The sequence below is a fragment of the Phyllostomus hastatus genome, unplaced genomic scaffold (genome assembly GCF_019186645.2).
Source record: "Phyllostomus hastatus isolate PE091 unplaced genomic scaffold, TTU_PhHast_1.1 phas_scaffold_501, whole genome shotgun sequence".
In the NCBI taxonomy this organism is placed as follows: Eukaryota; Metazoa; Chordata; class Mammalia; order Chiroptera; family Phyllostomidae; genus Phyllostomus; species Phyllostomus hastatus.
In genome coordinates this window covers 16,753,834-16,781,103 of record NW_025334033.1, presented here as the reverse complement: position 1 = coordinate 16,781,103, position 27,270 = coordinate 16,753,834, and the positions used below count along the sequence as shown (strand labels likewise).

The window sequence follows — 27,270 nt, the reverse complement described above, 5'->3', positions numbered from 1 at the left end:
TCTGTTCCTGTTCTAGTTGTTTGCTTAAGTTTTGTTTTTTAGGTTCAGTTGTTGATAGTTGTGAGTTTGTCATCATTTTACTATTCATAGTTTTTTTAAAGATTTTATTTGTTTATTTTTAGAGATAGGGGAAAGAAGGGAGAAGGACAGAAACATCAATGCGTGGTTGCCTCCTGTGGGCCCCCCATGTACCCACAACTGGGATCCTGGCCTGCAACCCAAGCCCAACTGGGAATCAAACCAGCGACCCTTTGCTTTGCAGGCCAGCACTCAATTCACTGAGCCACACCAGCCAGGGCTTACTGTTCAAAGTGTTTGATCTTCTGTTTCTTAGATAGGTCCCTTTAACATTTCATATAATAAGGGGATTGGTGATCATGAAGTCCTTCAACTTAACCTTATCTGGGAAGCACTTTATCTTCCCTTCTATTCTAAATGATAGCTTTGCTCGATAGAGTAATCTTGGTTGTAGGTCTTTGCCTTTCTTCATTTTGAGTTGTTTGTGCCAATCCAGTCTAGATGGCCTGCAAAGTTTCTGTTGAGAAATCAGCTGACAGTCTTATGGGAGCTCCCTTGTGTAACTAATCACTTTTCTCTTGCTACTTTTAAGATTTTCTCTTCAGTCCTGGCCAGTGTGGCTCAGTTGGTGGGAGTGGTGGTGTTCTGTACAGCAATTGGTTGGGGATTTTCTCAGTCAAGACACATACCTAGGTTGTGGGTTCAATCCCTGGTCAGGGTGTATGGGAGGCAACCAACTGATATTTCTTTCTCACATTTTCCCCTCTGTATCTCTCCCTCCCCTTTCCTCTCTCTCTAAAACCAGTAAACATATTTTAAATTTTTAAAAAAATGCTTTATCTTTAACTTTTGGCATTTTAATTATGATGTGTCTTGGTATGGGCCTGTTTGAGTTCATCTTGTTTGGGAATCTCTGCCCTTGCTGGACTTGGGTGTCCATTTCCTTCACAAGCTTAGAAAATTTTCTGTCCTTATTTCTTCAAATAGGTTTTCAATCCCTTGCTCTCTCTTCCGCTGGTACATCTGTGATGCTAATGTTGGTATGCCTGATGTTGTCCCAGAGGTCCCTTAAACTTTTCTCATTTTAAAAAATTATTTATTTATTTTGTTCTTTCATTTGTTTTTTTTTTTTTTCTGCTACTTTGTCTTCCAGAGCAGTGATGTAGTCTTCTGCTTTAACTGCTATTGATTTCCTCTAATGTACTCTTCATTTTAGTTATTGTATTCATTTCTGATTGGTTCTTTTTCATGGTTTCTCTGTTTTATAAGTTTTCACTGAGTTCATCTATTTTTCCCCTGAATTTATTGAATCCTTATAATCAGTATTTTGAACTGTGTTTGGTAGATTGCTTATCTCCATTTTGTTTAGTTCTTTCTCTGGAATTTTTTTTCCTGTTTTTTATTTGATACATGTTTGTCTCCTCATTTTAGCTGCCTCCTTGTGTTTGTTTAAATGCATTAGGTAGAGCTGCTATGTCTCCCAGTCTTGGCAGAGTGGCCTTATGTAGTAGGCATTCTGTGAAGCCAGTGGCACAGTCCCCCTGTTCACCAGAGCTGGGTGCTCCAAGGTGCTCCCCTTGTACAAGTTGTCCATGTCCCCTGGTCATAGTTGAGCCTTTATTGCTGTTAGCACATCAATGGGAGGGACTGATCCTCAGGCCGACTGGCTGTGAGGACTAGCCATGAGCACACCAGACAAGATGTTGTGCAGGGGATGAGGCTGTGGAGCAGGAGTTGCTTTACTGGGCTGTGGTGCCAACCAAGTCCACCCTTCAGGTGTGTCATTTATTGAGCTGCTTGGGTGGTCTAAAACTGGCCACTGGGTATGTTGGTTCTGGAGCTTCTTTGAAGGGACTCCGTTGTAGGCCAATTTCAGCTATCATTTGTGCTCACCTTGTGACCACCTGGTGGGAGCTGCAGTTGGTTTCCACTTGTGCTGGACTTGGATGTGCTTTGGAGAGGCTACACTGCAAACCAAGGCTGGCTGCCACTAATGCTGGCACTTTTTGAGCTGCCACCCCACTGGAGTCAAGAGCAAGTGAGTCTGCAAGCTAGCGAGTCCATGCATGGCCCTTCAAGAGGAATGCCTCGCACTCCAGAAACCCTCCATCTCACTCACATGCACTCCCTGCTGGTCTGCATAACTAGATGTTATGGGGACTCTTCGTCCTGGCATTATGCCCTGGGTTGGCAAGCTCAGTGTCGAGCTGGGATCCTTTCTCAAAGGGAACCTCCACAGCTGAGATATCCTTCCAAACTCTGAATTGCCACACCACGGGTGTGGGACCTGCCTGTTTTGTTATCACACTTCCTACCAGTCTTAACATGGCTTCTTTATATCCTTAGTTATAGGAATACTAGTTTTCAGGTGGTTCTTAATGATGGTTTAACTTAGTTATACTTTTGATGTGGTCATGGGAGGAGGCAAGCAGACTTTACATCCTCCACTATCTTGACTGGAAGTCCAACCTATGTCTTCTGATTGGAATATTTAGTCCATTTTCATTTATTTGTAGGTTATTTGCTTTGTTAATTTTTTATGGTTGTTTTTGTTGTTCTGTTGCTTCTCTTTATCACTTTCCTTTAGATTTGATGGTTTTCTTCAGCATTTTGTTAGGGTTCCCTTCTCTTTTGTGTGAGTGTGTATTTTTTGAAGGTTTTTGGTTTGTGGATATATATGTATGTGTATATGTATATGTACACACACACATCCATCTGGTATCTCCACAGTAGTCTACTGTAAGTTGATAGGCATTTAAGTTCAAACACATTCTTAAAGCACTACATCCTTATTCCCCCTAATGCTTTATGTTCTTGATACCATGTTTTATATCTTTTTGTTTTGTGTATCCCCTACTTGTAGTTATAATTTTGCTACTTCTGTCTTTTAACTTCCATAATAGTTTTTAAGTGGCTGACTCACTGGGTTCATTATATATTTGCCTTAATGGTGAGTTTATGAACTTTTTGGCATAAAGAAGACACTTTTAACATTTCTTATAAAGCTAGTTTAGTTGGGGTGGGTAGACTCCTTAGTTTTGTTTGTCTGGGAAACTCTGGATCTCTCCCTCAATTCTGAATGATAAGCTTCCTGGTAGGTTGCGTGTTCCTGTCTTTCAGTACCTTAAGTATTTCTGCCAGTTCTTTCTGGCCTGTGAAGCTGCTACTGAGAAATCAGCTGATAGCCTTATGTGGTTTCCCTCGTATGCAACTCAATTCCATCTTGTTGCCTTCAAGATGTATCTTTATTCTTAACCTTTGCCATTTTAATTACAGCATGTCTTGCTGTGAGCCTCTTTGAGCTCATCTTGTTTAGAGCTCTCTGTGCTTCCTGGACCTGGATGTCCGTTTCTTTCCCCAGATTAGGAAAGTTTTCAGCCATTATTTCTTCAAATATATTTTCTGCTCCTTTGTCTCTTCTCTTTTTAAAATTCCTAAAATGGAATTCTTTGAATTTTTAAAAAATTGTTTTTCAAGTATAAATGTTTCCATATCCCCCCCCCACTCCCCCACCACACCCATCCCTGCCTCCCACCCTTGATCCTACCCCCTTTGGCTTTGTCCATGGGTCCTTTATACTGTTCCTTGATGACCCTTCATCTATTTTCTCCATTATCCCTCCACCCCTCTGGTTACCATCAGTCTGTTCTTTATTTCAGTGTCTCTTTCAGGCACACTATTTATCTCTGTTTCATTAAGTTCTTTCGTAAGGTTTTTTTTTCTTGTCTTCATTTGGGGCAAATTCTTCTGTCTTCGCATTTTGTTTGACATTCTGTTTCTTCCTATGAGCTAAAAGTAGCTCTCTCTCCCAATCTTGAAACAGCGGCCTGTTGACTGTGTGCTGGATACCTCTGTTGTCCAGTTGTGATGAGGGTGGGTATGTGTGGTGCCTGGTACACCTCCTAACCAGAGGGAAGGGTTCCAGGCATGGTGGTCTGGTGCACACACGTGCAGTAGCTCCTACTGTTCTGGCTGTCCACAGCCAGAATGGAGTTAAGGCAGGGCAGCCTTCTGTGGGTGCCTTTCTGATCTGGGTGGGGCTGCCTGCTGTGCCCAAGCCAGGCCTGAGCAGGGCTCCCTGAGTGTGATGTGGCAGTACCCTACTATTTTCACTTCCTCTGGACAGGGCAGTTGTGTACGCACCACACTTTGCTACTTTTGCACTTTCTCTGGCCGAGTCAGTCCTGCGTATGCTCAGCAGCACCCCACCAGTTCCACCCTTTCTCCGGATGAGGCATCCCTCTGTGGTCATGCAGCAGCACCCCCGCCTTTGCAGTTTATCAGGACCGGGCAGCTCTGCAGGCTGGAACTGTGGCACTCTGCTAATTCTGCACTCTTTCTGGTGGGGGAGCCGTGTGTGTGCACCCTGCCGTATGGGGGGAGGGGCGGGGGGGGTGTCGATGTCCAGGTGGAGGAGTCCTGTACATGCATTATGGCACCTTGCTTTTCCTGTTGGAATGGCTGGGGTTGCACAATAGCAGCCCTGCAGGTCGACCAGAGCACCTGGCTAGAACTCCCACTCTCTACCTAAGCATAGGGTAAAGGTAAACAGTGGCAGTCACTGGTCTCTCTGGTTCTGTAGAGTCCCCTTATCTTCTCTCTGCGTTCTTTCGTTTGTCCTGCAGAAGCTGTTCAATTGGCCCTCAGTTGTCTCTCAGGAGGAGTGGGTCTAAATATTGGTATACATTGTATGTTCTTAGGAGGTGGCAAGCTCAGTGGCCACTATCTTTGACTTGCCTCTCTACACCAAACTTTAAACTTGAAAGTAGTACATTTTTCATTTCTGGAAGTTCTATTTAGTTTTTTCCTTAAGATTTTATTCCTTTAAATTTTAGAGAGGGGAAGGAAGAGAGGAGAGAAACATCAATATGTGGATGCCTCTCACATGACCCCCACCGGAAACCTGGCCTGCAACCCAGGCATGTGCCCTGACTGGGAATCAAACCTGTGACCTTATGGTCCAGGGCCTATTTAGTTCTTTTAAAGTTAACTTCTGCCCCTTGTCTATAATAATCTTAAATGTTCTTTGTAGTTTCCATTCAATAATTCCATTCTCTGAAGTCCTTGGGGATTTAACCTTGGCATTTATTGCCTTCTGACTCTTTCTCATGGTGAATTGTTTTTGTGTGTTCTGTAATTTTGAACAGTGAGCTCAGCATCACTGGGGTTCTATATATGGGTATTCTGTGCAGCCTGAATTATGATGCATCAATCCAGAAATTCTCTTTCCTTCTGCCTGGCACCCGCAAAATACTTCACACTAGATTCACAGGATTCTCAAACTAGTCTGTGGTAACATTTCTAGAAATGACTTTTCTGCTCTGCACCCACAGACTAAGCTAAGACAAGCACTAAAGGACGGGACTTCCCCTGTCCCTCGTTATTCCTTTTACTGAGGGGTGAATCTCTTTAAGAATCGTGGCTGTGTGTGTGGACCTCAATCCAACTCCTCACCTTGTGGGGACCTAAGCCTTTACCTCCTGTCCTTGTGTGACCTTTAAAACTGAAGTACCTTGGTTACGGACACCAGGAGTTATCTTTACTCTGAGGCAGTCACAGCGTCAACCACACATCATGCTATTTATTTCCTCTGGTTCTGGCCCCTGGGGTTTACTCTTACTAAATCTTTAAGGTCAGCCATACAGGTCAAAGGGTATTTACCATGTTCTATCCAGCATTCCTTACAGTTTTATAACTAAGGCTCTCAGGCTAATTATCTCCCACAATTCCTGGAAATGGAAGTCTTTTAAAATACTTGATCATATTCTATCATTTTTCTTCTCATTCAAATTACATCACACTATTATGGGCACCATTTTATAAATAAGGAAACTGAAGCTTATCAACTTAAGGTCACATGGCAAAGACCAGGACCAGGTCTTTTGTTATCAGTTTTGGAATATTTCTCTAACGGGGTGCCCAACCTTTTGGTGTGTCTGGGCCACACTAAAAGAAGAGTTGTCTTGGGCCACACATTCAATACACTATGACACGTAATCACAAAAAGATCTTGTTTTAAGCTATGATTTTGCGTTGAGCTGCATTCACAGTCATCCTGGGTTGCATGCGGCCTACGGGCCGCAGGTTGGACACCGCTGCTGGGGCAGAGGAGGTGAAGGTCTGAGGGAACACTCAGTGAGTTCCTGCTGTGCACTTGATCTGTGTAGGAGATACCTGACAACGGCTATATGAGACCGATCTTATTACCTCACTTAAACAGGTGGGGGAATTAAAGCTCAGAAAGGTTGAATAACTTCCTTAAGGTCCTTAGTGGCAGACCTGAATTCAGTCACAACTGACTACAAAAAACCATTTTCTTCCTTTAACATCAGGGGTCACAGCAACTTACCCTGTGAAAGGCCAGGCAGTACATATGTTAGGCTTGGCAGGCCACACAGTCTCTCCTGCAACTATTTCACTGTTGTTGTGGAAAAGCAGCCAGTGAGAAACAAGAGAATGAGCATGGCTGTGTTCTCATAAAACTTTATTTAAGGACACTGAAATCTGAGTTTCATAGGCTTTTCACATGTCACAAAATAATCTTTTGATTTTTTCAACCATACAAAAATATAGAATGCATTCTTAACTCACAGGCCATACGAAACGAGCAGCAGGCTGGATGTGGCCCACGGACAGACGGGTGGCCAGCCCCTGCTCCGCACGGCACCACCGCCCGAAAAGGGCAGCTCTCCGGTGCCTTAGGGTCAGTGAAGATGGGGAGGAAGGGACAGGGTTTTGAGAGGAGGGCTGCTGCACACCCTCACACCACACAACAGCAACCTGCAGCTGCAGTGATGTCTGGTTCCAGTGTTACATGTCTTTTCTCATGTCTACTTTAGCCCATCTTCAAAGTTAAACTATAAGCTCATTTAGGAAAGATGACTATCTGCTTACTTATTTACTTATTTTTAAATTTCATTTGATGTTTAATAGTCTATGTATAGTAAGTGCTTAGTAAGTATTAACTGATAAGTATCAGTCAAATGCTACCCTATTTCATTCACAGATTCTAGTTAAGTAGTCAGTGGGTACAATATATAAGTAGTTCAATAACATGAAAAACAATATAGGTCAGGCTAGATGTATTATTCAATTTAACACAATTACCATTTCCTTTTAATTTAGTATAAGGAACACTTATGAAAAGTATTCCCATCCCCCGCATCAGATTACGTGCACGTGAATACTGAGCCTGCCCTTCCTTCCTCCCTAGAACCACTATGGTGATCTGGACGGTGGCCACTACACTGCTTTCTGCAAGAACTCAGTGACCCGAGCCTGGTTCAGCTTTGACGATACACGAGTCAGTGAGATTCCAGATACTTCAGTTCAAACTGCTACAGCCTATCTCCTGTTCTACAGCTGCCAGCCCTTTTCTATACCTATAGAAAAATGCATGAGCTAGGAAATTGGTGTTTCCTGAAAGTTGCAAAACAAGCAATCAGAAACTACCACTTAAGTTTTGCTTTGTTATTAAAATCTTGCAACTTACTTGCATCACTGTTATTTTTCTTTCTGGCATATGTGCAACCTTATATAAGTCAGTCTATAGTCAAGAAGATGGGTCCTTGCACATTGAAAAAGGCAGCATGAACATAATACAATGCCAATGGCCAAAGGCTTAGAAAAGCACTACAGATTATATAGTAAATTCAGGCTTCAAAATTCAATGTTTATTAGGGTAGATTTTTATCAAAGTATCTCATAATTATATATATGTGCATACATATATCCCACAAATTATTTCCCAAAGATACTTAACAGAACAAAAATTTTTGTCCAAGTGGCTCTGTGAGCTAAGAATGTGATTGAAAACTAACTGATCAGATAATTTAGCCAAGAAACTATGTCTCTTAGACTAACTGCTGAACATGAAAAGCTGTCAACTTCAGTTGTCAAAACGCATCCTTTCATCTTCTACTTGGGAGTCCACCGATGGTGACATCTTTCAGGAGCACCCTTAGAATCCTTTTACATGGAGTGTTTTAATTGAGTTCATGTGTAGCAACTGAGTCTCTGAGGTAAATGATAAACCCTACGCTCTATTTCTTTTAATACATCACTTTGTGAAGATGTGGTTCATAATGCAGTTCATTTTGCAGTCATGCCGGTCTCCTAGTCCTTTTTACCTTAATTGTAAGGTTTCTACTACCCTTGACAGAATGAGTTTCAGTGCCATTTCTTACTGTGACTGCCGACTCTGAGAACCATAAAGTGCTATATATGCAGTCTGGGTCAAGTTGAAGGAAAAGTGGGATTGAGTCCTGATGCTAACAGGGTAAGCAAACTAAATTTTAAGTCACTGTATTGGAATAAAGTGTGTGTGTGTGTGCATAAAATCTATAATTCTACTGTCCTATATTTGATAATACAAATTAAAGACAGAACACGTACAGTATTTCAAATTATTTTTCTCATTAGGATTTTAATGTAGGTGTAAATGAAAATTCTCATTTTAAAAAATTAAAGAAAAGTTTCCATTTATTTTTTTAGAGTAAAGATTCAGTGCACAAATACAGCCCAAAGCCGAAAGAAAAATAGCTTTGCCCTGTCATTTCCCTAAGAAAGCACTGCAGTTACTCAGAATAAGCCTAAAGAAAAAAATAAAAGGAATCCTTTGAGTTCTAGGTTTCACAAAAGGACCACATATTATGCTGTGTGCATCGATCTGGTGTGCAAGTGTGCAATAAATATATACACATACATTCCTATCTGCTTTATGTCATTCTAGGGTATTCACAGATCAAGCTGAGAATCAGAGAGGTGAAAAGGCCGTAACAGTGAGAATGAAAAGAAAGGATACATGGTTTTTAGACGAGTAGAATAATAATGCTTAGCTAGTTAATTATTTCAACTTTGGAGCAAACTCAAAACATTGTTTTGAAGTAAGTGGTACCTCTAAGAAGTGTTTACTGCAATACTTATTAAATGTTATTAGTCAGTGTTTTGATAATAGCACTGAGCTGGAATATATGGTGACAGTAACATAGCTCCCACGGTCTTAGAATTCCTCTAAACGGCCAGCTATAGCTATCCAGTATCTTTATAAGCATTTCCAGAGTTGGGTAGCTCAGCCATTTAAAAGATAACTAGCTCATAACCTACTTCTTCTTACGTGGCTACATCAGTTGCTCGTGGTCCCAAAGAAGTATAAAAGAGGATATAAGCTGCTGAAGATTTCACAGAAGAAACGGAGATATCGGAAACTTCGTGATCATCAAATTTAAACCACCGCTGTCTTGCTGCATTTTTACAATAGGCAGTGTAGTGGCCTCCATCCAGCCCACCGTAGTGGTTCTGTGCCAAATGAAATAGAAAATCAATTCAAACTGAATTTAAAATATGTCAACAGTAATTTCAAAGCTTTATGTTGTTCTTACTTCCTTTCCTATGAGATAAGGACCCATTTGAAATTTACTATTTTTAGTCAGCTTTGAAAGAAAAAGTAGTTGGTTTAATGACATACTTACTGAAACAGAAAACAAGTTGTATTTCTTCAAATTATTCTTTGGACCAATAACATACTGAGACAGGTCAAGATTTTCTAATGGAAAGTCCACAGAGGTCTGCAGCTTCTGTTTCCACCTACCATCATAGGAAAAGCTGCAAAGCCAAGCATTACAGCAATTACATGACAGATCAAAGACATCAGAATGAACACTAATTCATTTATTAACAATCTAGATTTTCAGCCAGGACCATGAAATCCATTTCAGTCACACACTCAGAATTTTAATGGCGGAGAGACCTCTTACAAACATTTGGTTTCATTGCCATTTTACAAGGGAGGAAACTGAGGTGCATATGTACTGAGTGGCTTGCCAAAGTCAAACAGCTGGCGTGGCAGAGATAGGACCACACCTTGGTCCTTTAATCCCTAGACTAGCTAGACTTGTTAGATGCGTCCTCTATAAAAGTAAAAAGTTCTAAAAACCAACATTTATAATGCCAATCACTACAAAAGTACAGAGGAAAGACTGAGGAGAGCTGCTTAGATTTAAGCTTGCACTTGTGGGGAAATGAGAGCTTGGAAAAGCAAGCATGGAGATGAGCGACTGAAACAATGTCACTCCATTACCCTGGCACACTCTGCTCCTCAAATACCAAAATACTGGTGTTTTGGTTGGTATAACGTGGTTATTTCAGAATTATTTTAAAAAGTCTGAATTCTGAACCTTTTATATCTTTAGATACTTTCTTAAGAATAGCATGCAGCATTAAAAACTTTAACAGAACAAATGTGTAATCGTTTCTGTAGTGTCTACCTCTACCGTCCTCAAGAAGAAAGGGACAACTGATGTAACAAATTTTGTCAGAAAATTTACACAAGAGCAATTTGAACTAGTCAGTGTTAAAATGAACACAACTGCCTAAGAATCTCCAGTACTACAAAATAAAACAAAAATTATAGCTCTCAATAAAAAGACGGAATTTTCTTTGTAAAAGTTTTTCAAAAAAATGAATCAGATACCAGTCCACAGATGGATTACATAAAGACAAAAGAATCAGAGCAAAAGACCCAACACACATTTTACGACTCTCTCCCTTTCCTCCCCCCAGTACAACACACCAGATGTTCTTCCCTGGCTGGAAAAATCTGCACAAAACTACGCCTGCACTCAACAATGTCATCCTTAAAATTTTACTTTTAAAATAACACTTTAAATACTCATATTTCATTTTCAGCACAGGATTAAATCAATCTTATGTTTAGTTCAGTGTTTGAAAAACTTTTATCTGCTAATATGTTAGCGTTACACTATATAACATTAACATTTTAATATATTTTCTTGATGTTTTGTAATGACTTACAATTTTTATACTGGAAATGGAATAACTTAGTTTCCCTGACTTTTTAAAGACAGAATTACATGAAAGACTGGTGCTACCATTTTGCTCTGTGACGGCAAACACTAAGCTGAACTGAAGTCTCATTATTTCTGCCTTATTTCCCTGGAGATACCCTAACCAGTAAATCTTCCTTGATTATGCATCCTTAGTAGGCAGTGCCACAACGTGACCTGGAATAAAGGATATAGAGTCCCTTCATCTAAACTGTACGAAACAAGTAGAAAAATGTCTGCCCTTTACCGTTTCAGATGCACCAAAAGCACAGGTGGCAACTTCCAGATTTCTATCTTTTTCAGAGAATCCCTTCGGGCTCTGCAATGACTGCAGTAAAACCTGTTATTATCTGTGAGTTTTTCTTCTTTGGAAAATAACCTAAGGCAATCCTGGAAGACAGAAAGAAGCAGTAGATACTCATTAATTCATTCCTTCAACACAGTGTCCTTAGGCTTCTATTCATAAGTTACTCTGCCTGGTATGAAGGACAGAACAGTAACTAGAACAAAACCGTTCTCGCCCTCACAAAGTTTGTGATTTGGTGAGGCATGCAGAGCGAGCCTGAAATGGCACCGGAGTGTGGCGAGTGTGCCCGTGGTGACAGGAAGTAGCACTGCATCTCCCGAGGGCACACACCTCTACCTGGGGGCCCAGGGGAGCCCTGGTGGAAGAAATGACATCCTCAAGGAAGTTAGCACGAAAGGGATCAACAAGAGATCTAAACCACACTGCTGTGGTGTGGAAAAGATTAGCGTTCAGGCTGTCTATAGCTAATCTTTTATAAAATCCTGTTTCTTTTCATGTACACGTAGATCACAAACACTATCTCCAACAACTGTTTTAACACCGATAAAATACGGTAATACCTGGTAACATTTTAGTGAGTAAATACAAATTGCAAACAAAATATTTATTTGATATCCCCATGTAAAGCAAGTTCTTATAAAAAGCATACCTAAACTAAAGTCAACACATAATTTCCAAGTTAACTTAAAAAACTTCTTCATTGCATCCACTGACAGGCCTTGAACAATATAACGTTGTTCTTTTGGTTTGCACTAGGATGCGAAAGAAAAAAAATCCCTGTGCTGTCTGCCTGTGTGGCGGCCTGGATTGAATAGGGGACTATATCTGTGGGGGGGGAAAAAAACTTCAGAATACAAACTTTTAAAAAAACCTGTTATTTAGCCACTCTGAAAGCATATTTAATAAGAAACTTTTGTATCTTTAAAAAAATTCTAGTTTGGGTAGTTTTTTTCTAGTCTACAAAGGTCTAATTAAAACAATTTATGGGTGATTTTTACCTATAAAATGTTTACAGGGGTAAACAACAGAAATAAATTGCTGAAAGAAGTGCATCTCTATCTGTATATAAATAGCATTTTTATTCCGCAAATCATTTTCTCTCAGTTATAAACGTACCTGTAATGTACATTTACTTGTGGATGCTAGTGGTAGGGACAAGTACATGAAGGCCTCAAATGTCCTAGACTTTTTGTGACAGGTGAGGCACTGTACTGTGGATTTGAATTGACCCTGAAAAAGCGCAACAATAATAGATTCATTGAGCTGCTTGTGTTTCTGCCAAGCATATTCTGCTGCTTTAAAGTCATCGAGATGATCATTATTTTCTTCTTTATGTCTCTTCCGATTATCGGCCTGGAAATAAGATTTTTTTAAACTCTGTATTAATATCTCAAAGCCAGCATTTAAAAATAAAGTTGAAAAAAATATACTAAATACAAACACTTTGCAGATTCACAAACACTTCAGATTCTTTTCATAAAGGCGTTCTAATCTCATTAAGTACTACAAAATTCTAGCCAAAAAAGCCTCCCAAGAAACCAAAAACCCACTTTATCAAAAGGGTGCAACTTAGGGGAATTGCTTAATAAATTTGTATTTAAAAAGAGAAGACATGCCACATGCAGTTACAACTACACAGATGGGATTTAGCTGTCCTAGTCTCAGGGATGGACATACACACTAAATACGTATTCATGTACATATGCATGTATATGTGAGTATGTATATGTTCAGTGGGAGACCTCAAAGGTATCTGAAAGAGGGGGACAACCTGGTGCTAAAAAGACTCAGCAGTATTTAAACAGATTGGTCATTTATGTAGATACATGCTTCAATGTAGTTACATGGAGTAATTCTTATTTTAGGAAAACATAATAAGAATATAGTAATACATATAGATTATAATAAATATATATAATATGCAATAATATATAAACATAATAGGATGTTCAGGCTGTCTATAGCTAATCTTTTATAAAATCCTGTTTCCTTTCATATACACATAGATCACAAACACTATCTCCAACAACTGTTTTAACACCAATAAAATACGGTAATACCTGGTAACATTTTAGTGAGTAAATACAAATTGCATATGCTTTGTTTCAAATACTAGACCTATCAGATTTGTGTTTTATAGCTCCACACCTTACTACAAAGTCACTAGACATGAACAACCACCAACCATAATTTTAAATTACTGTAAAAATGATTACGGCCCTGGGTACCTCGGTTGGAGTGTCGTCCTGATACACCAACATTGCAGGTTCGATCCCCAGTCAGGGCATATATGGTCAATTTTTAAAAATTAATAAATATACCAATATTTTTAAAAATGATTACAGTGTTGAGCAATGCTAAAGAGCCTTTACAATTTAGAAAAATCAAATTTCTTACTTTATTTAGATCTTCGTGGAGACCATCCATTAGGAACAGAAGTAGCTCTTGTGAATCTTGCTGGCTGTACCCTGCAAACTGGTCATTGATCTTCCCAATGGTGGTTTTAAAATCTTTTGGACTGATATACCTGTACTGTCCCGTCCACAGTGCTTTCATGATTATGCCAAATTCTTCCGCCACTTCACCTTTATGCCCCAACAAATTTGACCTTGGCAAATAAAGGTATAAAAAGCAATACAGGAATTGTAAAAAGTCAAGACCAGTGGGCTCTTGATGTCAACATTAAACTATGGACATACTACACCCCTACACTACAATGCTTATTCACAGGTTTACTGCCCAGTACTCAACCAAACCCTACTTTGATTACACTCCTCCACCTCGCTTCTTTCTGATGCCAACCCTGCATTCTCTCTTCACCATCAGCAGGCTCTAGTTTGTGGCAGTAAGGTTCTTGCCTTCTTGCACTGCTCCTTTCCTGTCTGTCCTTCACCAATCAGAGGCTTTTCTCTACATCTTAAGAAAAATGTCGAGTTACACTACATTTTTACTGTAGTAGAAGTATTTTCGCCTTTCCTAATTTGACTTCTCTGGAAGGAGCTGGGTAGTTTACATCACCCTTTTAACATTACATTGCAAAAAATAAGAAATTTCTTTACCTGTTAATATCATCCTGGTAACAGTTTCGGTTGAAATAATCAGCCAAATGTGGAGCATTACATAGGCACTGCAGTATTGAGTTCATGTAACAAGTATTTCCTAAATTACGAAGTCCAGTGAGAGCTGGTCCAGATCCTCCAAACACAGGATTGAGGTTTCGAATCTGAGAAGCAGAAAGCCTTGTGATCTCCGCTTTAGGGTAGCATGTGGGCCTGAGAAAGAAAAAGTGTGCAAGATGTCTTAGAATGCACAGCAAGTGAAAATAAAGTTCAAATTACAAATGGCAGCAAACTCCAGCATGTGTACACAGTAAATTCGTAAAGTGTTAATAAGTTGACTCATAAGGTACTAGGGTCTTACAGAACATTTAATATCTATGTGACATAGTCTGTGACCTTCCCATGAAACGAATACCTTTAACCTCTTATGTGGGTCCATGGTTCTCACAGACATCGTAAGGTAGATTCTCTGCCTTCTCATGAACAGGTAGAGGCTTCTAGTCAAGAAGGCTCTTTCAAACTCCTTTAAATGGTCCTAGGAAGTTTAGTATTACCAAATGTTGAACTCAACAGAATGCCAAAACAGGGATTATTTTTATATATACACAGGGGTGGGGGCAAAAGTAGGTTTATAGTTCATATGGAAAATAGTACATAAATAAATAACAATAGAATAAAAACTCTTGTATTATAAAAACTCTTGTGTTTTGTGTACTCACAACTGTAAACCCACTTTTGTCCACTCCTGTATACTACTGTGGAGCAGATCAAAGGAGGCAGAAGTTATTTGGATACTATTCCCTGAAGTCAAGAGCTCTGCTAACAAGGTATGGTAGCCACTAGCCACAGGTGGTTATTTAAATTTAAAATTAAAAACAAAAAACAAAAAATCCCAGCTCCTCACTTACATTAGTCACAATCCTAGAGGGAGGCAGACAGAGAGGGGCAGAAACATCTATGTGAGAGAAACACAGACTGGCTGCCTCTCATACGCACCTCAACCAGGGACCGAACCCACAACCCAGGAATGTGCCCTGATGGGGAATTTGCTCTGTGGGATGATGCCCAACTGACTGAGCCACACCAGTTAGGGCTGAATTATACTTCAGCCAGCTTTTTTTTTTTTTCACATGTGTTCAGGTGTTTGCACTCATGAACTCTTTCTCTGTTCAATATATGTAAAAATATATAAGCTGCATATATGATACTTTTTAAAACTGTCAAATTAACAAATTGTATTAAGAATGATGATGCAAGAAGGAATTAAATCTCACCAGTTTTAATAGCAAGCCCTAAAATCTGTAACTAGATTTATGATTAAAGAAAAAAAATCTCCACATAATTCCCTAATTGGCAGGGCAAATTCTCAGAAGAAGTATGTATCAACTACATTTTTGGGAAGTATTACCACAGGGGCCAAAAAGATTCCCTAGCTGAAATTCCTTGGCAGTCAAGAGGATGTATGTTATAAATAGGAAAACAAAGCCATTGCCATTTACAGTCATACCTTGGTACGTACTTGTTGGCTTCAGAACTTGTCAAACCCTGTACTTGTCACATTTTGATGAGAAAAAAAAATGTTTCAGCACTCAGCACTTGCTCGGGACTCGTTGTATTTGCCAGAACTTGTATGAGCCACGAGGCCGCCCCACAAGAGAAAATTCTTCATCATTCTGTACTTATCGGTTATGGCACTCATTACCGAGTTCCAGAATGAATTAATGACAAGTACTGAGGTACTGCTGTATTGACACTTCCAACCATTCCCCTCTCCGAAAAGGTTAAGTTTAGAAATGGTTAAGCGGACTTAAAAATTTTCACATCATAATCCTATCAGTCATGAGCCAGAGCCATTTGAGAATTCAAAAAGGGATAAAGCCAGGAACACATTTAAATGAGATACTGTTTTGGGAAACTTACACGAACCTACTGATCACTACATGTGCAGAAGTGCAATGAAGGAAAAGGGAACAGAATAAGGATTAGGAGCTGATACACAGTACAATGCTTGTTATTTTAATACTACGTAAGTTTCCTCCCTTATTACTGGCTAACTAAAAAAAAAGTTTAGAATTTGAGAGCTGCACTAAGGCAAACTCAATAAACCTATAAATTATGGTCCTCAAAGGGAGATTTAGGAAGTTTGTGAAAACTTCTAGGTAGTCTATGGCACGGCGTCGTAAAATATAGTAACATATATACCTTTATATCTACATTAATACTTATGATAGTCTTCTCTGATATATTTAAGTTAGCACTTGGGAGAAAAACCAAGGACATTTTAATCCAGTGATTTCTTTTTCCCTTATAGTAAATAACAATGGCTGGTAGAGCCATCCACAGAAATTTCTGACTCCCTGACATAAATAAGCCGGTATGTTTAGAGTAACTTTCAAATATAGCAGATTATTCTAGTTTTAGGAATTAAGATAAACTTACTTGTTTTCCCGATTAACTGCTGGAGTAAGTGCTGGCTTCCTCTTCTCTTCCTCTTGTATGGCCTGGGTTATATCTGGGGAGGAGTAGGAGCGTTTCAGTTTGGACGGTTCCCTGTCCCGCTCAGCAGGAATCTGTGGCTTGGCTTTGTGAGTTGGAGGGGTGGAAGGAGGTGCAGGTGACGGAGCCATTTCCGGTGGATACATATGAACAGTGTTGGAGGGTGAATGATAGTAACGAAAAGTTCCAGTGATCGGGTCAAGAAACTTGGTTGGAAAAACAAAAAACAAAAACAGGTGAAAAAAAAACAATGACCATTACATGAACAAAAAACCCACTCAAAAGTATTCCACTGCTAAATTAGCTTTTGGATTAACATCATTTGAATAAAACAGTGATAATCAATTCTCTAAGTAAAATTCCAAAGAATTTAAGGTTTTAAAGTAATACATTGTTTCTAAATGGCAAATGCCAGGAATGCTTATATATTATAGCCAGCATCCCAGATCGGATATTCAGAAATCTAACTTGCTGTAATTAGGGAAATGAGCTATGTCTTCCATAGTAAAGAAAAAGACCTGACTGTATTAGAGAAGATGCAGAATACAAAAACAAAACAAAATAACCTCTTTTTAAAAAAATAACACAATGATCATGTTACTTATTTCTGTGTTAATTTTGATTTTTACCTTGACCCAGCCTAAAGGCAGTCCTGGTATGATCCTCCCCATTTCTTCACTTCGTGCTCTTGTCAAAGGCTCTCGAGCCTAGTATTTAAAATAAGAGAAAAATATCTGATTTTTCAATTAAATTTTGTCACATACAAACTTAAGCCACTTGTACCAGAGAACCAAAAGCCTGTGTTGGCTATCCTTATTATTTTTAAAACAAGCTCAAACATGAAGAATTATATATCTATTTTCTCAAAGCCCAAATATCATAGGAAGGGGAAGAGGAGTTGTGCGTGCACAAGTGGTCTATAATGACAGTAGTCTTTAAAAGTTTCCTAAAAAGACAGAAAAGAAAAAGACAATTCTATTTCTAGTTATCAACCCCAAAGGAATGAAAACGTATTTCCACACAAAAACACGTATGCAAATGTTCACAGCAGCACTGTTCCTAACAGTCCAAAGCAGAAGCAACCCAAATGTTTATCAACGGATGGATAAAATGTGGTACACCCACACGAGGGATTACCACTTAGCAATACAAAGGAATAAACTATGGGTATACGTTCTACAACACAGGCAAATCTCAAAAAAAATTGTGCTAGATGAAAGATGACCTATATGAAAGACTTTATACACACACACACATATATAGATAAAATATATATATATATAAAATATAAAATGATTCCATTTACACAAAATGCCCAGGAGATATATCCATGGAGAGAGTAGATGGTTGCTGGGGCCTGAGGGTAGCAAGAGGGAGTGGCTACAATCGGCACAGAGATCTTTTTGGTGTGGTGGAAATGTTCTATAATTGGATTGAGTGAATTGTTTCACAACTCTGAACTGAAATCACTGAATTGTACTCTAAACTGGGTTTTATGGTATGCATATTATACTTAAAGCTCTTAAAAACAAAGGCAGAGATGTTTCATAAAAGACCTAAATATTTCAAAAATTGTGGTAGAAAATATACGTAAAATGTACCATCTTAACCATTTTTAAGAGCACAGTCATATGGCATAAGTATACTCACACTGTTGTGCTACTGATCTCCAGAATGCTCTTCATCTTGCCAAACCGAAATTCTGTGCCCATCCCCTCCATCCCAGGACCCCTGACAATCACCACTCTAATTTCTGCCTTCATGGATTTGACAGCTCTAGGTACACTACGTAAATGGAATCATACAGTTTTCATCCTTTAGTAACTGGCTTATTTCACTTAGCGTAACATACTCAGGGTTGATCCATGCTGTACCATATGTCAGAATTTCCTTCCTTTTTAAGGCTGAGCAATACATCGTTTGTAGATACCACATTTGTCTATACATTCATCTGTTGATGGATGTGTACGTTGCTTCTGTCTTATCACTGCTGTGAATAATACTGCTATAAAAATGAATGTATAAATAGCTCTTTGAGGCCCTGCTTTCAATTCCTTTAGGTATATATCCAGAAGTGAATTTGCTGGATCATATAATAAAACCTAAATATTTTTTGATTTCATAAAATGAACAGAATGTCTATTTCATACAATGAATAGAATAGAATAAATAGGAAGCATGTAATCATGCAAAAACCAACACAAATCAGCTATCAAACATTGCAAAAACTCCCTCAGAGAGTAGATCTTACGATGCAGAATGAATGATATGGTAATGATAACCGCATGGTTATAGTCTATGTTTTTCTCCCACCCAAGGAACTACTTACTTTATTTCTTTCAGTCTCGTCTGTATTCTCTCTAATAGTTCCAGTCTTTAGAATTCCACTTTCTGGCTGTCCTTTAATCTTAATAGGCTGTAAAATTATTAAGATTTCAGAAGGGGGGAAAAACATTTAATTTTCCCCTAATATACACCTACCCATCACTAGCTGATATAAGCAAATCCATCAGACTGAAAATGTAAAAGGAGAAAAAAGTGAGGCCTCTGAAAACTATGCAATTTTGCTATCAAAGTAGATTCGTTTAAATTAAAGGTGGTAGCGCCCATGTGGCATTTCCTAATACGAAGGCTAAAGAACTAAAACAAACTTAGTAGTAGATACACAATGAGTAACATTTAAATTATAAGTGCATGTAAGTCCTGATTCTCCTATAAGTAAAGCATTAGTACATGGGCTTCATTTCCCTGGCTTTGGGTGTTTAGAAAGGTGTTTGTATGGCAACTACATTTTTGATAGCTAAGGCTACCTGGTTAAGTGTTCCCGGGGTACCTGAAGCATTAATAAAAATTGTTATAGGTGGTGTATGCCTGAACTGCTGCTTGAGAAGTACAGAAATTAATAACCTGAAAATATGGTGTTCTACCTTCCATCAAAAGTAATTTTCACACTACCTAAAATGTATTTCCACGTACATGTACATAAGTAGGGCTATAACTAACTATTCCTGTTATTATAAAGACTTATTTAGGGTTCAAAAGGGAAAGGCATTGTTAATTGCATAATAAAGAAAAAAATCAACAAAAAATAATAGAGAAAAAATGGACAAAAAGTAGTTACAGAAATCAATTTTGGGGGATAGCCCAGAGCAGAGAAAACCAAACCATTAACTGGGTTGTTGTTAATATTCTTGATTACGTGAACCAACAAACAAAATGACAGATTTGTCACTGGACATGTTCTAAGCAGATACAAACACTATCATATAAATATTGGGCATCTAATTCCTCCACAGTGAAAGAAAGATAATATTTAACTCTAGTCTTTTGATGATTATACATCAAAAATAAGAATGTAGCTACTTATTCCAATTATTAAAAATACGTTGCATTTCAGACACAAAGAGCAATTCCATTACCAACCAATCAAAGGAGAGTTGGTGAGCAAAATGTAGATGAATCAGTACAAATCTATAACCCTCTAGAAAACTACTTAAAATGCCTACCCTGTGTTTGGAATGCTACTGATTTCATCTTTTTATGTGCATTTTATTTCACTTAGTTGGCAATTTATATTGTTTGTTTCTGCTTACCTTGCCTGAACTTGAATCTCCTGCCACGGAGGCAGGGGGCACATCGCCCACTGACTTTTTTTGTACTTCAGGGGGTAGACACCTTTTCCCCTTATCATCCACAGATTTCTTGGCATCGGTAGTTTCATGTTCACTTTTGCATTGTCTTTTTACTCCTGTTATTTCTCTGCCCCTCATTGCTGAGGTTTCTTTATCTTCTTTATTGGCCTGTTCACTGTCTTTCTTTTCCATTTCTTCTTTTGCCTTTTGTTGCTTCTCTGTGACTTCATTTTCTTCAGCTTCCTGTTTCTTTCTGGCTTTTTGTTCCTGTTCTTCTCTCCTCAGTTTCTCTTTCTGTTCCTCTTGCTGTTTTTCTCGAAGTTCTTTTTCTTGTTTGTTTTTCTCCAATAAAAGAGCAGTTTCTGCATGAACACGAGCTTTTTCTTCATCTGTTAACATAGCAGTTGGAGGGGGAAGTACTGGCTTTGTGGAACGATCAGGAATTTTTCCATTCTGAGGAGACTGCTGCTCATGATCTGCACTTTCAGATTTTACTCTATGATCTTCAGGCAATCTGACTGCCGGTTTTTTAGTACGATCAATCTATAACAACAAATAACATAATAAAACATACTTTTGTCATAATCCAGGAACTCGGTTCTTGAAATCAAGTCATGATAAAACAACCATCACTTTGCGCGGAGATAACACTTGCCAAAATATCTATTTGCAAATTACCCAATGTCCAGATTTCTCATAAGGTGCTGGCACTTACTTCCTCTTGATTGCACACCCAGATGAGTTCTGGATGTGGAAGAGTTCATTATAAAACACAAAGCCTAGAGCTGGGCATAGCTAGCCTTAAGTTCCATTTCCACATATTCAATTGCCTTCTCAATGACTCCATGTGGTGTTTCATACATATCACAAACCTAATAAAACCAAAACTGCAATCTACAATCTCCCCCTGCAAACATGACTGTCTCATGGATAGAATCACTAACCAAATACCTCAAACTGGACAACGGAGTTTCATGGTCTCCCCTGCCCTTATGCAGTCTGATGATTTTCCTCCTCTATCTGCCCCTCCACCTCCATTAACACCAACCAAGTCCACATCAACATTCTCTCTGCATAGCTTCTCTTGCTCCCTTCTATTTCTCTACATTGTGGCCAGAGTAATCATTTTAAAGCACAAATGTGACTATGTTCTTCAGCTATTTAAAACCCTACTTTAAATAGCAACTGACCTTACTCAGATGACATCTAAAGTCCCTACCACGGGAGTCTCGCCTCTGCCTATCTCTCCAATCTTATCCTATTCTATATATACCAGCCACACTTTCCTGTTTTTAAAAAAAATGAATTTATTGGGGTGAAACTCGTTAGAATTATATAGGTTTCAGGCATACAATTCTATAATACATCATCTGTATATTGTATTGCGTGTTCACCATCCCAAGCCAAGTCTCCTTCCATCAACATTTATCTCCCTCCCCTTTACCCTCTTCTACCTCCCCGTATCCTCCTTTCCCTCTGGTAATCACCATACTGTTGTCTATGAGGCTTTTTTTCTTTCCTTAATCCCTTCGACGTTTTCCACCCAGCCTCCCCAAACTCCTTCCTTCTGACAACTGTCAATCTGTATCTATGGGTCTGTTTCTATTTTGTTGTTAAGTTCATTTTGTTCATTAGATTCCACATATAAGTGAAATCATGTGGTAGTTATCTTTCTCTGACTGGCTTATTTCATTTAGCATAATGTTTTCCAGGTCTATCCATACTTTCCTTAAAAAAAAAAAAAATTCCTCTCTGATGACTAGTGAGTGATGCTGAGCATTTTTTCATATGTCTCTGGGTCCTCTGTATGTCCTCCTTGGAGAAGTGTCTGTTTAAGTCTTTTGCCCATTTTAAAATTTTTTTTTGTTTGTTTTGTTTTCCTGGAGTGGAGTCATGTGAATTCTTTATATATTTTGGAGATCAAACCCTTGTCCGAGGCATCATTGGCAAATATGTTTTCCCATACAGTTGGTTCTTTTTTCATTTTAATGCTGTTTTCTTTAGCCATGCAGAAGCTTTTTAATTTGATGAGGTTCCATTTGTTTCTTCTTTCCTTTATGTCCCTTGCTCTAGGAGACATATCTGTGAAGATGTTGCTGCGTGGAATGTCTGAGATTTTCCTGCTGATGTTTTCCTCTAGGACTTTTATGGTGTCACAACTTATATTTAAGTCTTTTATCTTGAATTTATTTTTGTGTATGATGATCAAGTTTCATTTTTTTGCACGTATCTGTCCAGATCTCCCAATACCATTTGTTGAAGAGGCTATTTTTACTCCATTTTATGCTTCTTCCCCTTTTGTCAAATATTCATTGACCATAGAGACTTGGGTTTAATTCTAGGTTCTCTGTTCTGTTCCATTGGTCTATGTGTCTGTTCTTATGCCAATACCAGGCTGTTTTGATTACAGTGGCCTTGTAACACCCATCAGTAAATGAGTGGATCAAAAAACTATGGTACATTTACACAATGGAATACTATGCAGCAGATAGAAAGGAGCTCCTACCCTTTGCAACAGCATGGATGGAACTGGAGAGCATTATGCTAAGTGAAATAAGCCAGGCAGTGAGGGACAAATACTATATGATCTCACCTTTAACTGGAACATAATCAACAAAAGAGAAAAGCAAACAAAATATAACCAAAGACACTGAAATTAAGAACAATCTAACAACAGCCAGAGGGGAGGAGGAGGGGTTTTCAGGAACTATTATAAAGGACACGTGGACAAAACCAAGGGGGAGGGTGGAAGCAAGGGAGGGAGGTGGGTTTGGCTGGGGTGGGAGGTAGTGGTGGGGGTAAAATACAGACAACTGTAATTGAACAATAAAATAATTTTAAAAAATTAGAACTGGCTGGCGTAGCTCAGTGGATTGAGCTCGGGCTGCGAACCAAAGTGTCGCATGTTTGATTCCCAGTCAGGCTATATAACTGGGTTGCAGGCCATGACCCCCAGCAACCACACATTGATATTTCTCTCTCTCTCTGTCCCTCCCTTCCCTCTCTAAAAATAAATAAATAAAATCTTTAAAAAAAATTACAGGGAAGAACAAAGAAAAAAAATTTCCTCAAAGATTCTATGCTCCTTCCCAACTCAGGCCCCTTTACATCAGCTGTTCACCTAGATAATTCCCACCACAATATTAAATCTTGGTATAACTATCTCTCCCTTAGAAAAGACTTTCCTGATCCTTAAAATTGGCCAAGTCCCCTAATATGTACCCTCTTAATACTGTATTCTTTTCCCTAATAGAACTTGCTGGGATTCTGATGGAATAACTATAATTATTTGTTTAAAAGCTTCTTCCCTCCTAGAATATAAGTTCCAGGAGGGGAGAGATTGTGTTGGACATGTAATAAATAAATAGAATGCTGTGAGAATGAATAAAATATTCCTAAGAGATAAGATCCTAAATATAAGTTGAGAAGTAAACTATCCAAATTCCTGATTTAATGAGTTAAGTGTTTATTACCTCAATTTAACTGCAAACTAAACCTACGAAATTGTTAGAAGCATTGCTAGCATGATTTTTTCGAGAAGACAGTTTACTAAACAAAAATGAGAACTTACAAAAATATCTGGCAATAACAACCTGCATCGTGTTCTTATAAAATAAATCATATGTTTTCCCAGTAAAAAACAATACTGTAGGAAGAAGTTAGTGAAGAAAAATATCATTCATTTGTTCCTCACTTCTTTTTTTCCTGTTCACTTAAAAAAAAAAAAAAACACATCTACTCTCCCCTGTTGTTTTCTACACTTGAGAAGGAAGTAGGAAGAACCACTAGAACATGAGGTTGGATAGAAACCAAAATACATTTTTCCTTAATCTTAAAAGGGTAGCTCTGACCATGTTACTTTCAAGTTTAAAATTCTTTAAAGGGTTTCATTGAGCCTACAGGATAAAGTTCCAATCTGACCCAAGTCTCTCTTGATGCCTCTTGCCCATCTTTCCAATCTCACCGTTCTCCCACAGAGAACTGTGTCCAAGCAGCCACAACTACTCACTGGTCCTAGAGCACATGCTCTGAGCCTCTAATCATACAATTTTCTACTGTCTTTTCCATCCTCAAATCTTACTAAACTCTTAAAGTCCAGATAAAAACTCCATGACGACCTCCCTGATACCCCCAGGCAGAATTTGTCTCCTTGCTCTGTGCTCCAGTAACTATTAGAACAATTATGATATTCTGCCTTATGCTATGGCTGATTTTGTACATATGAATGCTAAAAAAATCTTACTGAAAAATGCTAGAGGAGAATTAGTTAACCTTTCCTTACATAAAATCTAATGAAGAGAAAAATGCTGCAATTTTTTATTGTAACTTCTTGGTTAAAATTTTTTAGACAATTATTATTAGAACATGCCTATAATTTATGTGTCGAATTCTAAGGAAATGGAACTAAAGTACTGTTTCAAAACCAAAATACCAACATCACATATTTATCACCTGTAAACCAAACAATTTGGGAAAATATTATAGATTAAATAATAATAAAACCCCCACAAAACTTAGAAGTGTTCAAATTCACTGTAGTAATAATATAATCTTTTATTGTCATTGCCTGTAGTAACTGGATTGCCAGCTGGGTTTAAAAATCCTTCACATTATTTATTCTAATACTGCTATGGCAAAAGAACTGAATTATAACAAAAATATTTTATAGCAAAAAAGGTACCAAAACATATACATTTTTTTCACTGATAGTTTTTTCTAAAATAGTAAAGGTTATATATAAAACTTCATTTCTATGCTATATATTTAATGTAATATTCAAAGAAAAGAGATAATAAAGTTAAAAAAATTCAAGATTATACCTGTGGAAAATTCCTTACAATAGGCACTGGCTGACTTATGGGTGAAACATCAGACTTAGAAGTAGCAATTGCAATTGCTTCCAACGGAGTTGATAGAGTCAATGGTCTCATTCTGTCATCTTGATCATTTATCAATTCTATATTTTCATCCACTGCTATAGGAGGAGGTGGCATTTGTGCAGTAGGTTTCGAAGGAACTGATTCTTCCAGTGAGGGATAAGTAAAATTCACTAAAATCCCCAAAAGAATAATAATAAATGGAAAGAACAGCAAACCCCATAAACAGAACTGAAATATCTCACTCATATTATAGGTGAATAGTTAAATGTAAGCAACATGAGGTGACAACAATAGTTTTAATAATTAGTCTTAAAGAATTAAACATTAACTTCCAGGCTATATGGACATCATGTATTTCTTATGCCTGAAAACAAAATGCTATCTAATAGCACAAATGCACACACTACTAAGAACATTATCCTGAGAACATAAATTTAAGGTTTATTTTACTGAAGAATGAAGTGTAAACAAAAATTCTCACATACATACATGAGATAGACACCTCTTCGGTCTTGCCTCGTGAGGGTGGAGTGACTTTAGCATTTGTTGTATACTGGGGGTAGCAAAGGAGCCAGTTTTCATAGCCTCCTTCTAAAACCAAAGGCTCGTTGCGCAGGACGGTTTTACTTTCCCACTATAAAATAAGGAAATAGTGTTTTAATATGGCAGCTAAAGTACAACAAACCTGAATTTTAAAAGTGCTCTCTTCGCCCTGGCTGGCATAGCTTAGTGGATTGAGCGCGAGCTGCGAACCAAAGTGTTGCAAGTTTGATTCCCAGTCAGGGTACATGCCTGGGTTGCAGGCTATGACCCCCAGCAACCACACATTGATGTGTCTCTGTCTCTGTCTCTGTCTCTGTCTCTGTCTCTCTCCCTCCCCCTCCCTCCCTTCCCTCTCTAAAAATAAATAAATAAAATCTTAAAAAAAAAATAAAAGTGCTCTCTTCAAGATTCATCTTCTAAATGATAAAAAATGAGAGCTGAATTAAAAATTCAACATTAAATGAAACAGATGGATACAGTTTTTACAACCACACAAGTAATCCATGATATCAGAAGAAAAATAAGTTTATATGCAATAAAAATCATCTAAAACTTCACAACCCAGAGATACCACTTTAACATTTCAGAGTTTATTCTTAGTTTTCTATGAAGAGGCATACTTTTTAAACTTCATATTTACAAAACAATGAAACTTTTATGATGCTGCTTTTCTCTTATTAGCCTTTTATTAATAAAGAGCTATAATTTGTAATGACCAGCTAATATTCTATTTCATACACACATTTACACATAAACACACACATATCAAAACTGAATCCATCACCTGAACACTTAATGTTATTTTTCCCAGTTAATTATAAACAATGCTGAGATAAACATTGACGATTCTTCCTTACACATTCACACCCAATTAACTTCATTAGGAAAATCTCTGAAAGTGGAGTTATTGAGCCAAGGCACATGAACATTTTAAGGTTCTTATATATTGCTAGTCTTTGAAATGATCTTAAAAAAATCTTTATATTCTGTAGGATAATTTCTTGGGAGTAGAGCCAATGGTTTAAAAGTTTGGTAGATGCTGCCAAATTGCCTTTCAAAAAGACACCACCAATTTATATACTTATTAGCAGAGTATGAGAATGCCCATTATAAATCTTTACAATTTTTCAAACTGGTGGACAAAAATATTAACTTGTTTTAATTAGCATTTATTTGTAAAGCTGAACATCTTTTAATATGTTTATTAGCCATTTATATCCTAAGATTTATTTTCATCCTTTGCCCATTTTTCTATACAGTCAACTATTAGTAAACAATAAATGTACTCTGAGTATTTAGGAAAAGAGGTCTCTGTTGTACGTTATAAAATCTGTCTTGATTTTTACCTCATTTATGATGTTTTTAACACAGATATATTGACCTTCCTTAATGGTATCCTGATTTAGGATTAAGATAATAAAAATACCTACTAATGCTTTTTCCTAGTAGTTCTCTGTTTCATTCAACACATTTACGTGTGTCTTTGACCAA

The 27,270-nt window shown here is 38.0% G+C and overlaps 2 protein-coding genes and 1 non-coding gene across 6 annotated transcripts in view; 2 read left to right on the top strand and 1 right to left on the bottom strand.

Moving 5' to 3' along the window:
• The window catches only part of USP50 (ubiquitin specific peptidase 50), a 31,750-nt gene extending 23,480 nt beyond the window's left edge, over nucleotides 1-8,270 (top strand). Inside the window, exon 7 of the mRNA XM_045822713.1 lies at nucleotides 7,232-8,270. Within this exon, the coding sequence (XP_045678669.1) occupies nucleotides 7,232-7,423 (192 nt within the window). The 3' untranslated portion in view covers nucleotides 7,424-8,270. The remainder of the gene's footprint in view (nucleotides 1-7,231) is intronic.
• A 143-nt stretch (nucleotides 8,271-8,413) lies between these two features.
• Nucleotides 8,414-27,270, bottom strand: part of USP8 (ubiquitin specific peptidase 8) — a 46,990-nt gene continuing 28,133 nt past the window's right edge. The window contains exons 9-20 of one of the 4 annotated variants that reach the window (XM_045822709.1): nucleotides 25,726-25,870; nucleotides 25,177-25,406; nucleotides 20,318-20,899; nucleotides 19,054-19,140; nucleotides 17,354-17,431; nucleotides 16,668-16,930; nucleotides 14,229-14,441; nucleotides 13,567-13,777; nucleotides 12,286-12,522; nucleotides 11,110-11,252; nucleotides 9,489-9,621; nucleotides 8,414-9,315 (exon numbers count right to left, since the gene is read on the bottom strand). In XM_045822709.1, the coding sequence (XP_045678665.1) occupies nucleotides 9,130-9,315; nucleotides 9,489-9,621; nucleotides 11,110-11,252; nucleotides 12,286-12,522; nucleotides 13,567-13,777; nucleotides 14,229-14,441; nucleotides 16,668-16,930; nucleotides 17,354-17,431; nucleotides 19,054-19,140; nucleotides 20,318-20,899; nucleotides 25,177-25,406; nucleotides 25,726-25,870 (2,508 nt within the window). In that variant the 3' untranslated portion in view covers nucleotides 8,414-9,129. The remainder of the gene's footprint in view (nucleotides 9,316-9,488; nucleotides 9,622-11,109; nucleotides 11,253-12,285; nucleotides 12,523-13,566; nucleotides 13,778-14,228; nucleotides 14,442-16,667; nucleotides 16,931-17,353; nucleotides 17,432-19,053; nucleotides 19,141-20,317; nucleotides 20,900-25,176; nucleotides 25,407-25,725; nucleotides 25,871-27,270) is intronic. The other 3 variants (XM_045822711.1, XM_045822710.1, XM_045822712.1) reach the window with 3 other exon arrangements.
• On the top strand, nucleotides 11,870-11,996 carry LOC123809024. Its single transcript, XR_006783900.1, has one exon. It is a non-coding gene; the product is annotated as a small nucleolar RNA SNORA31 (small nucleolar RNA).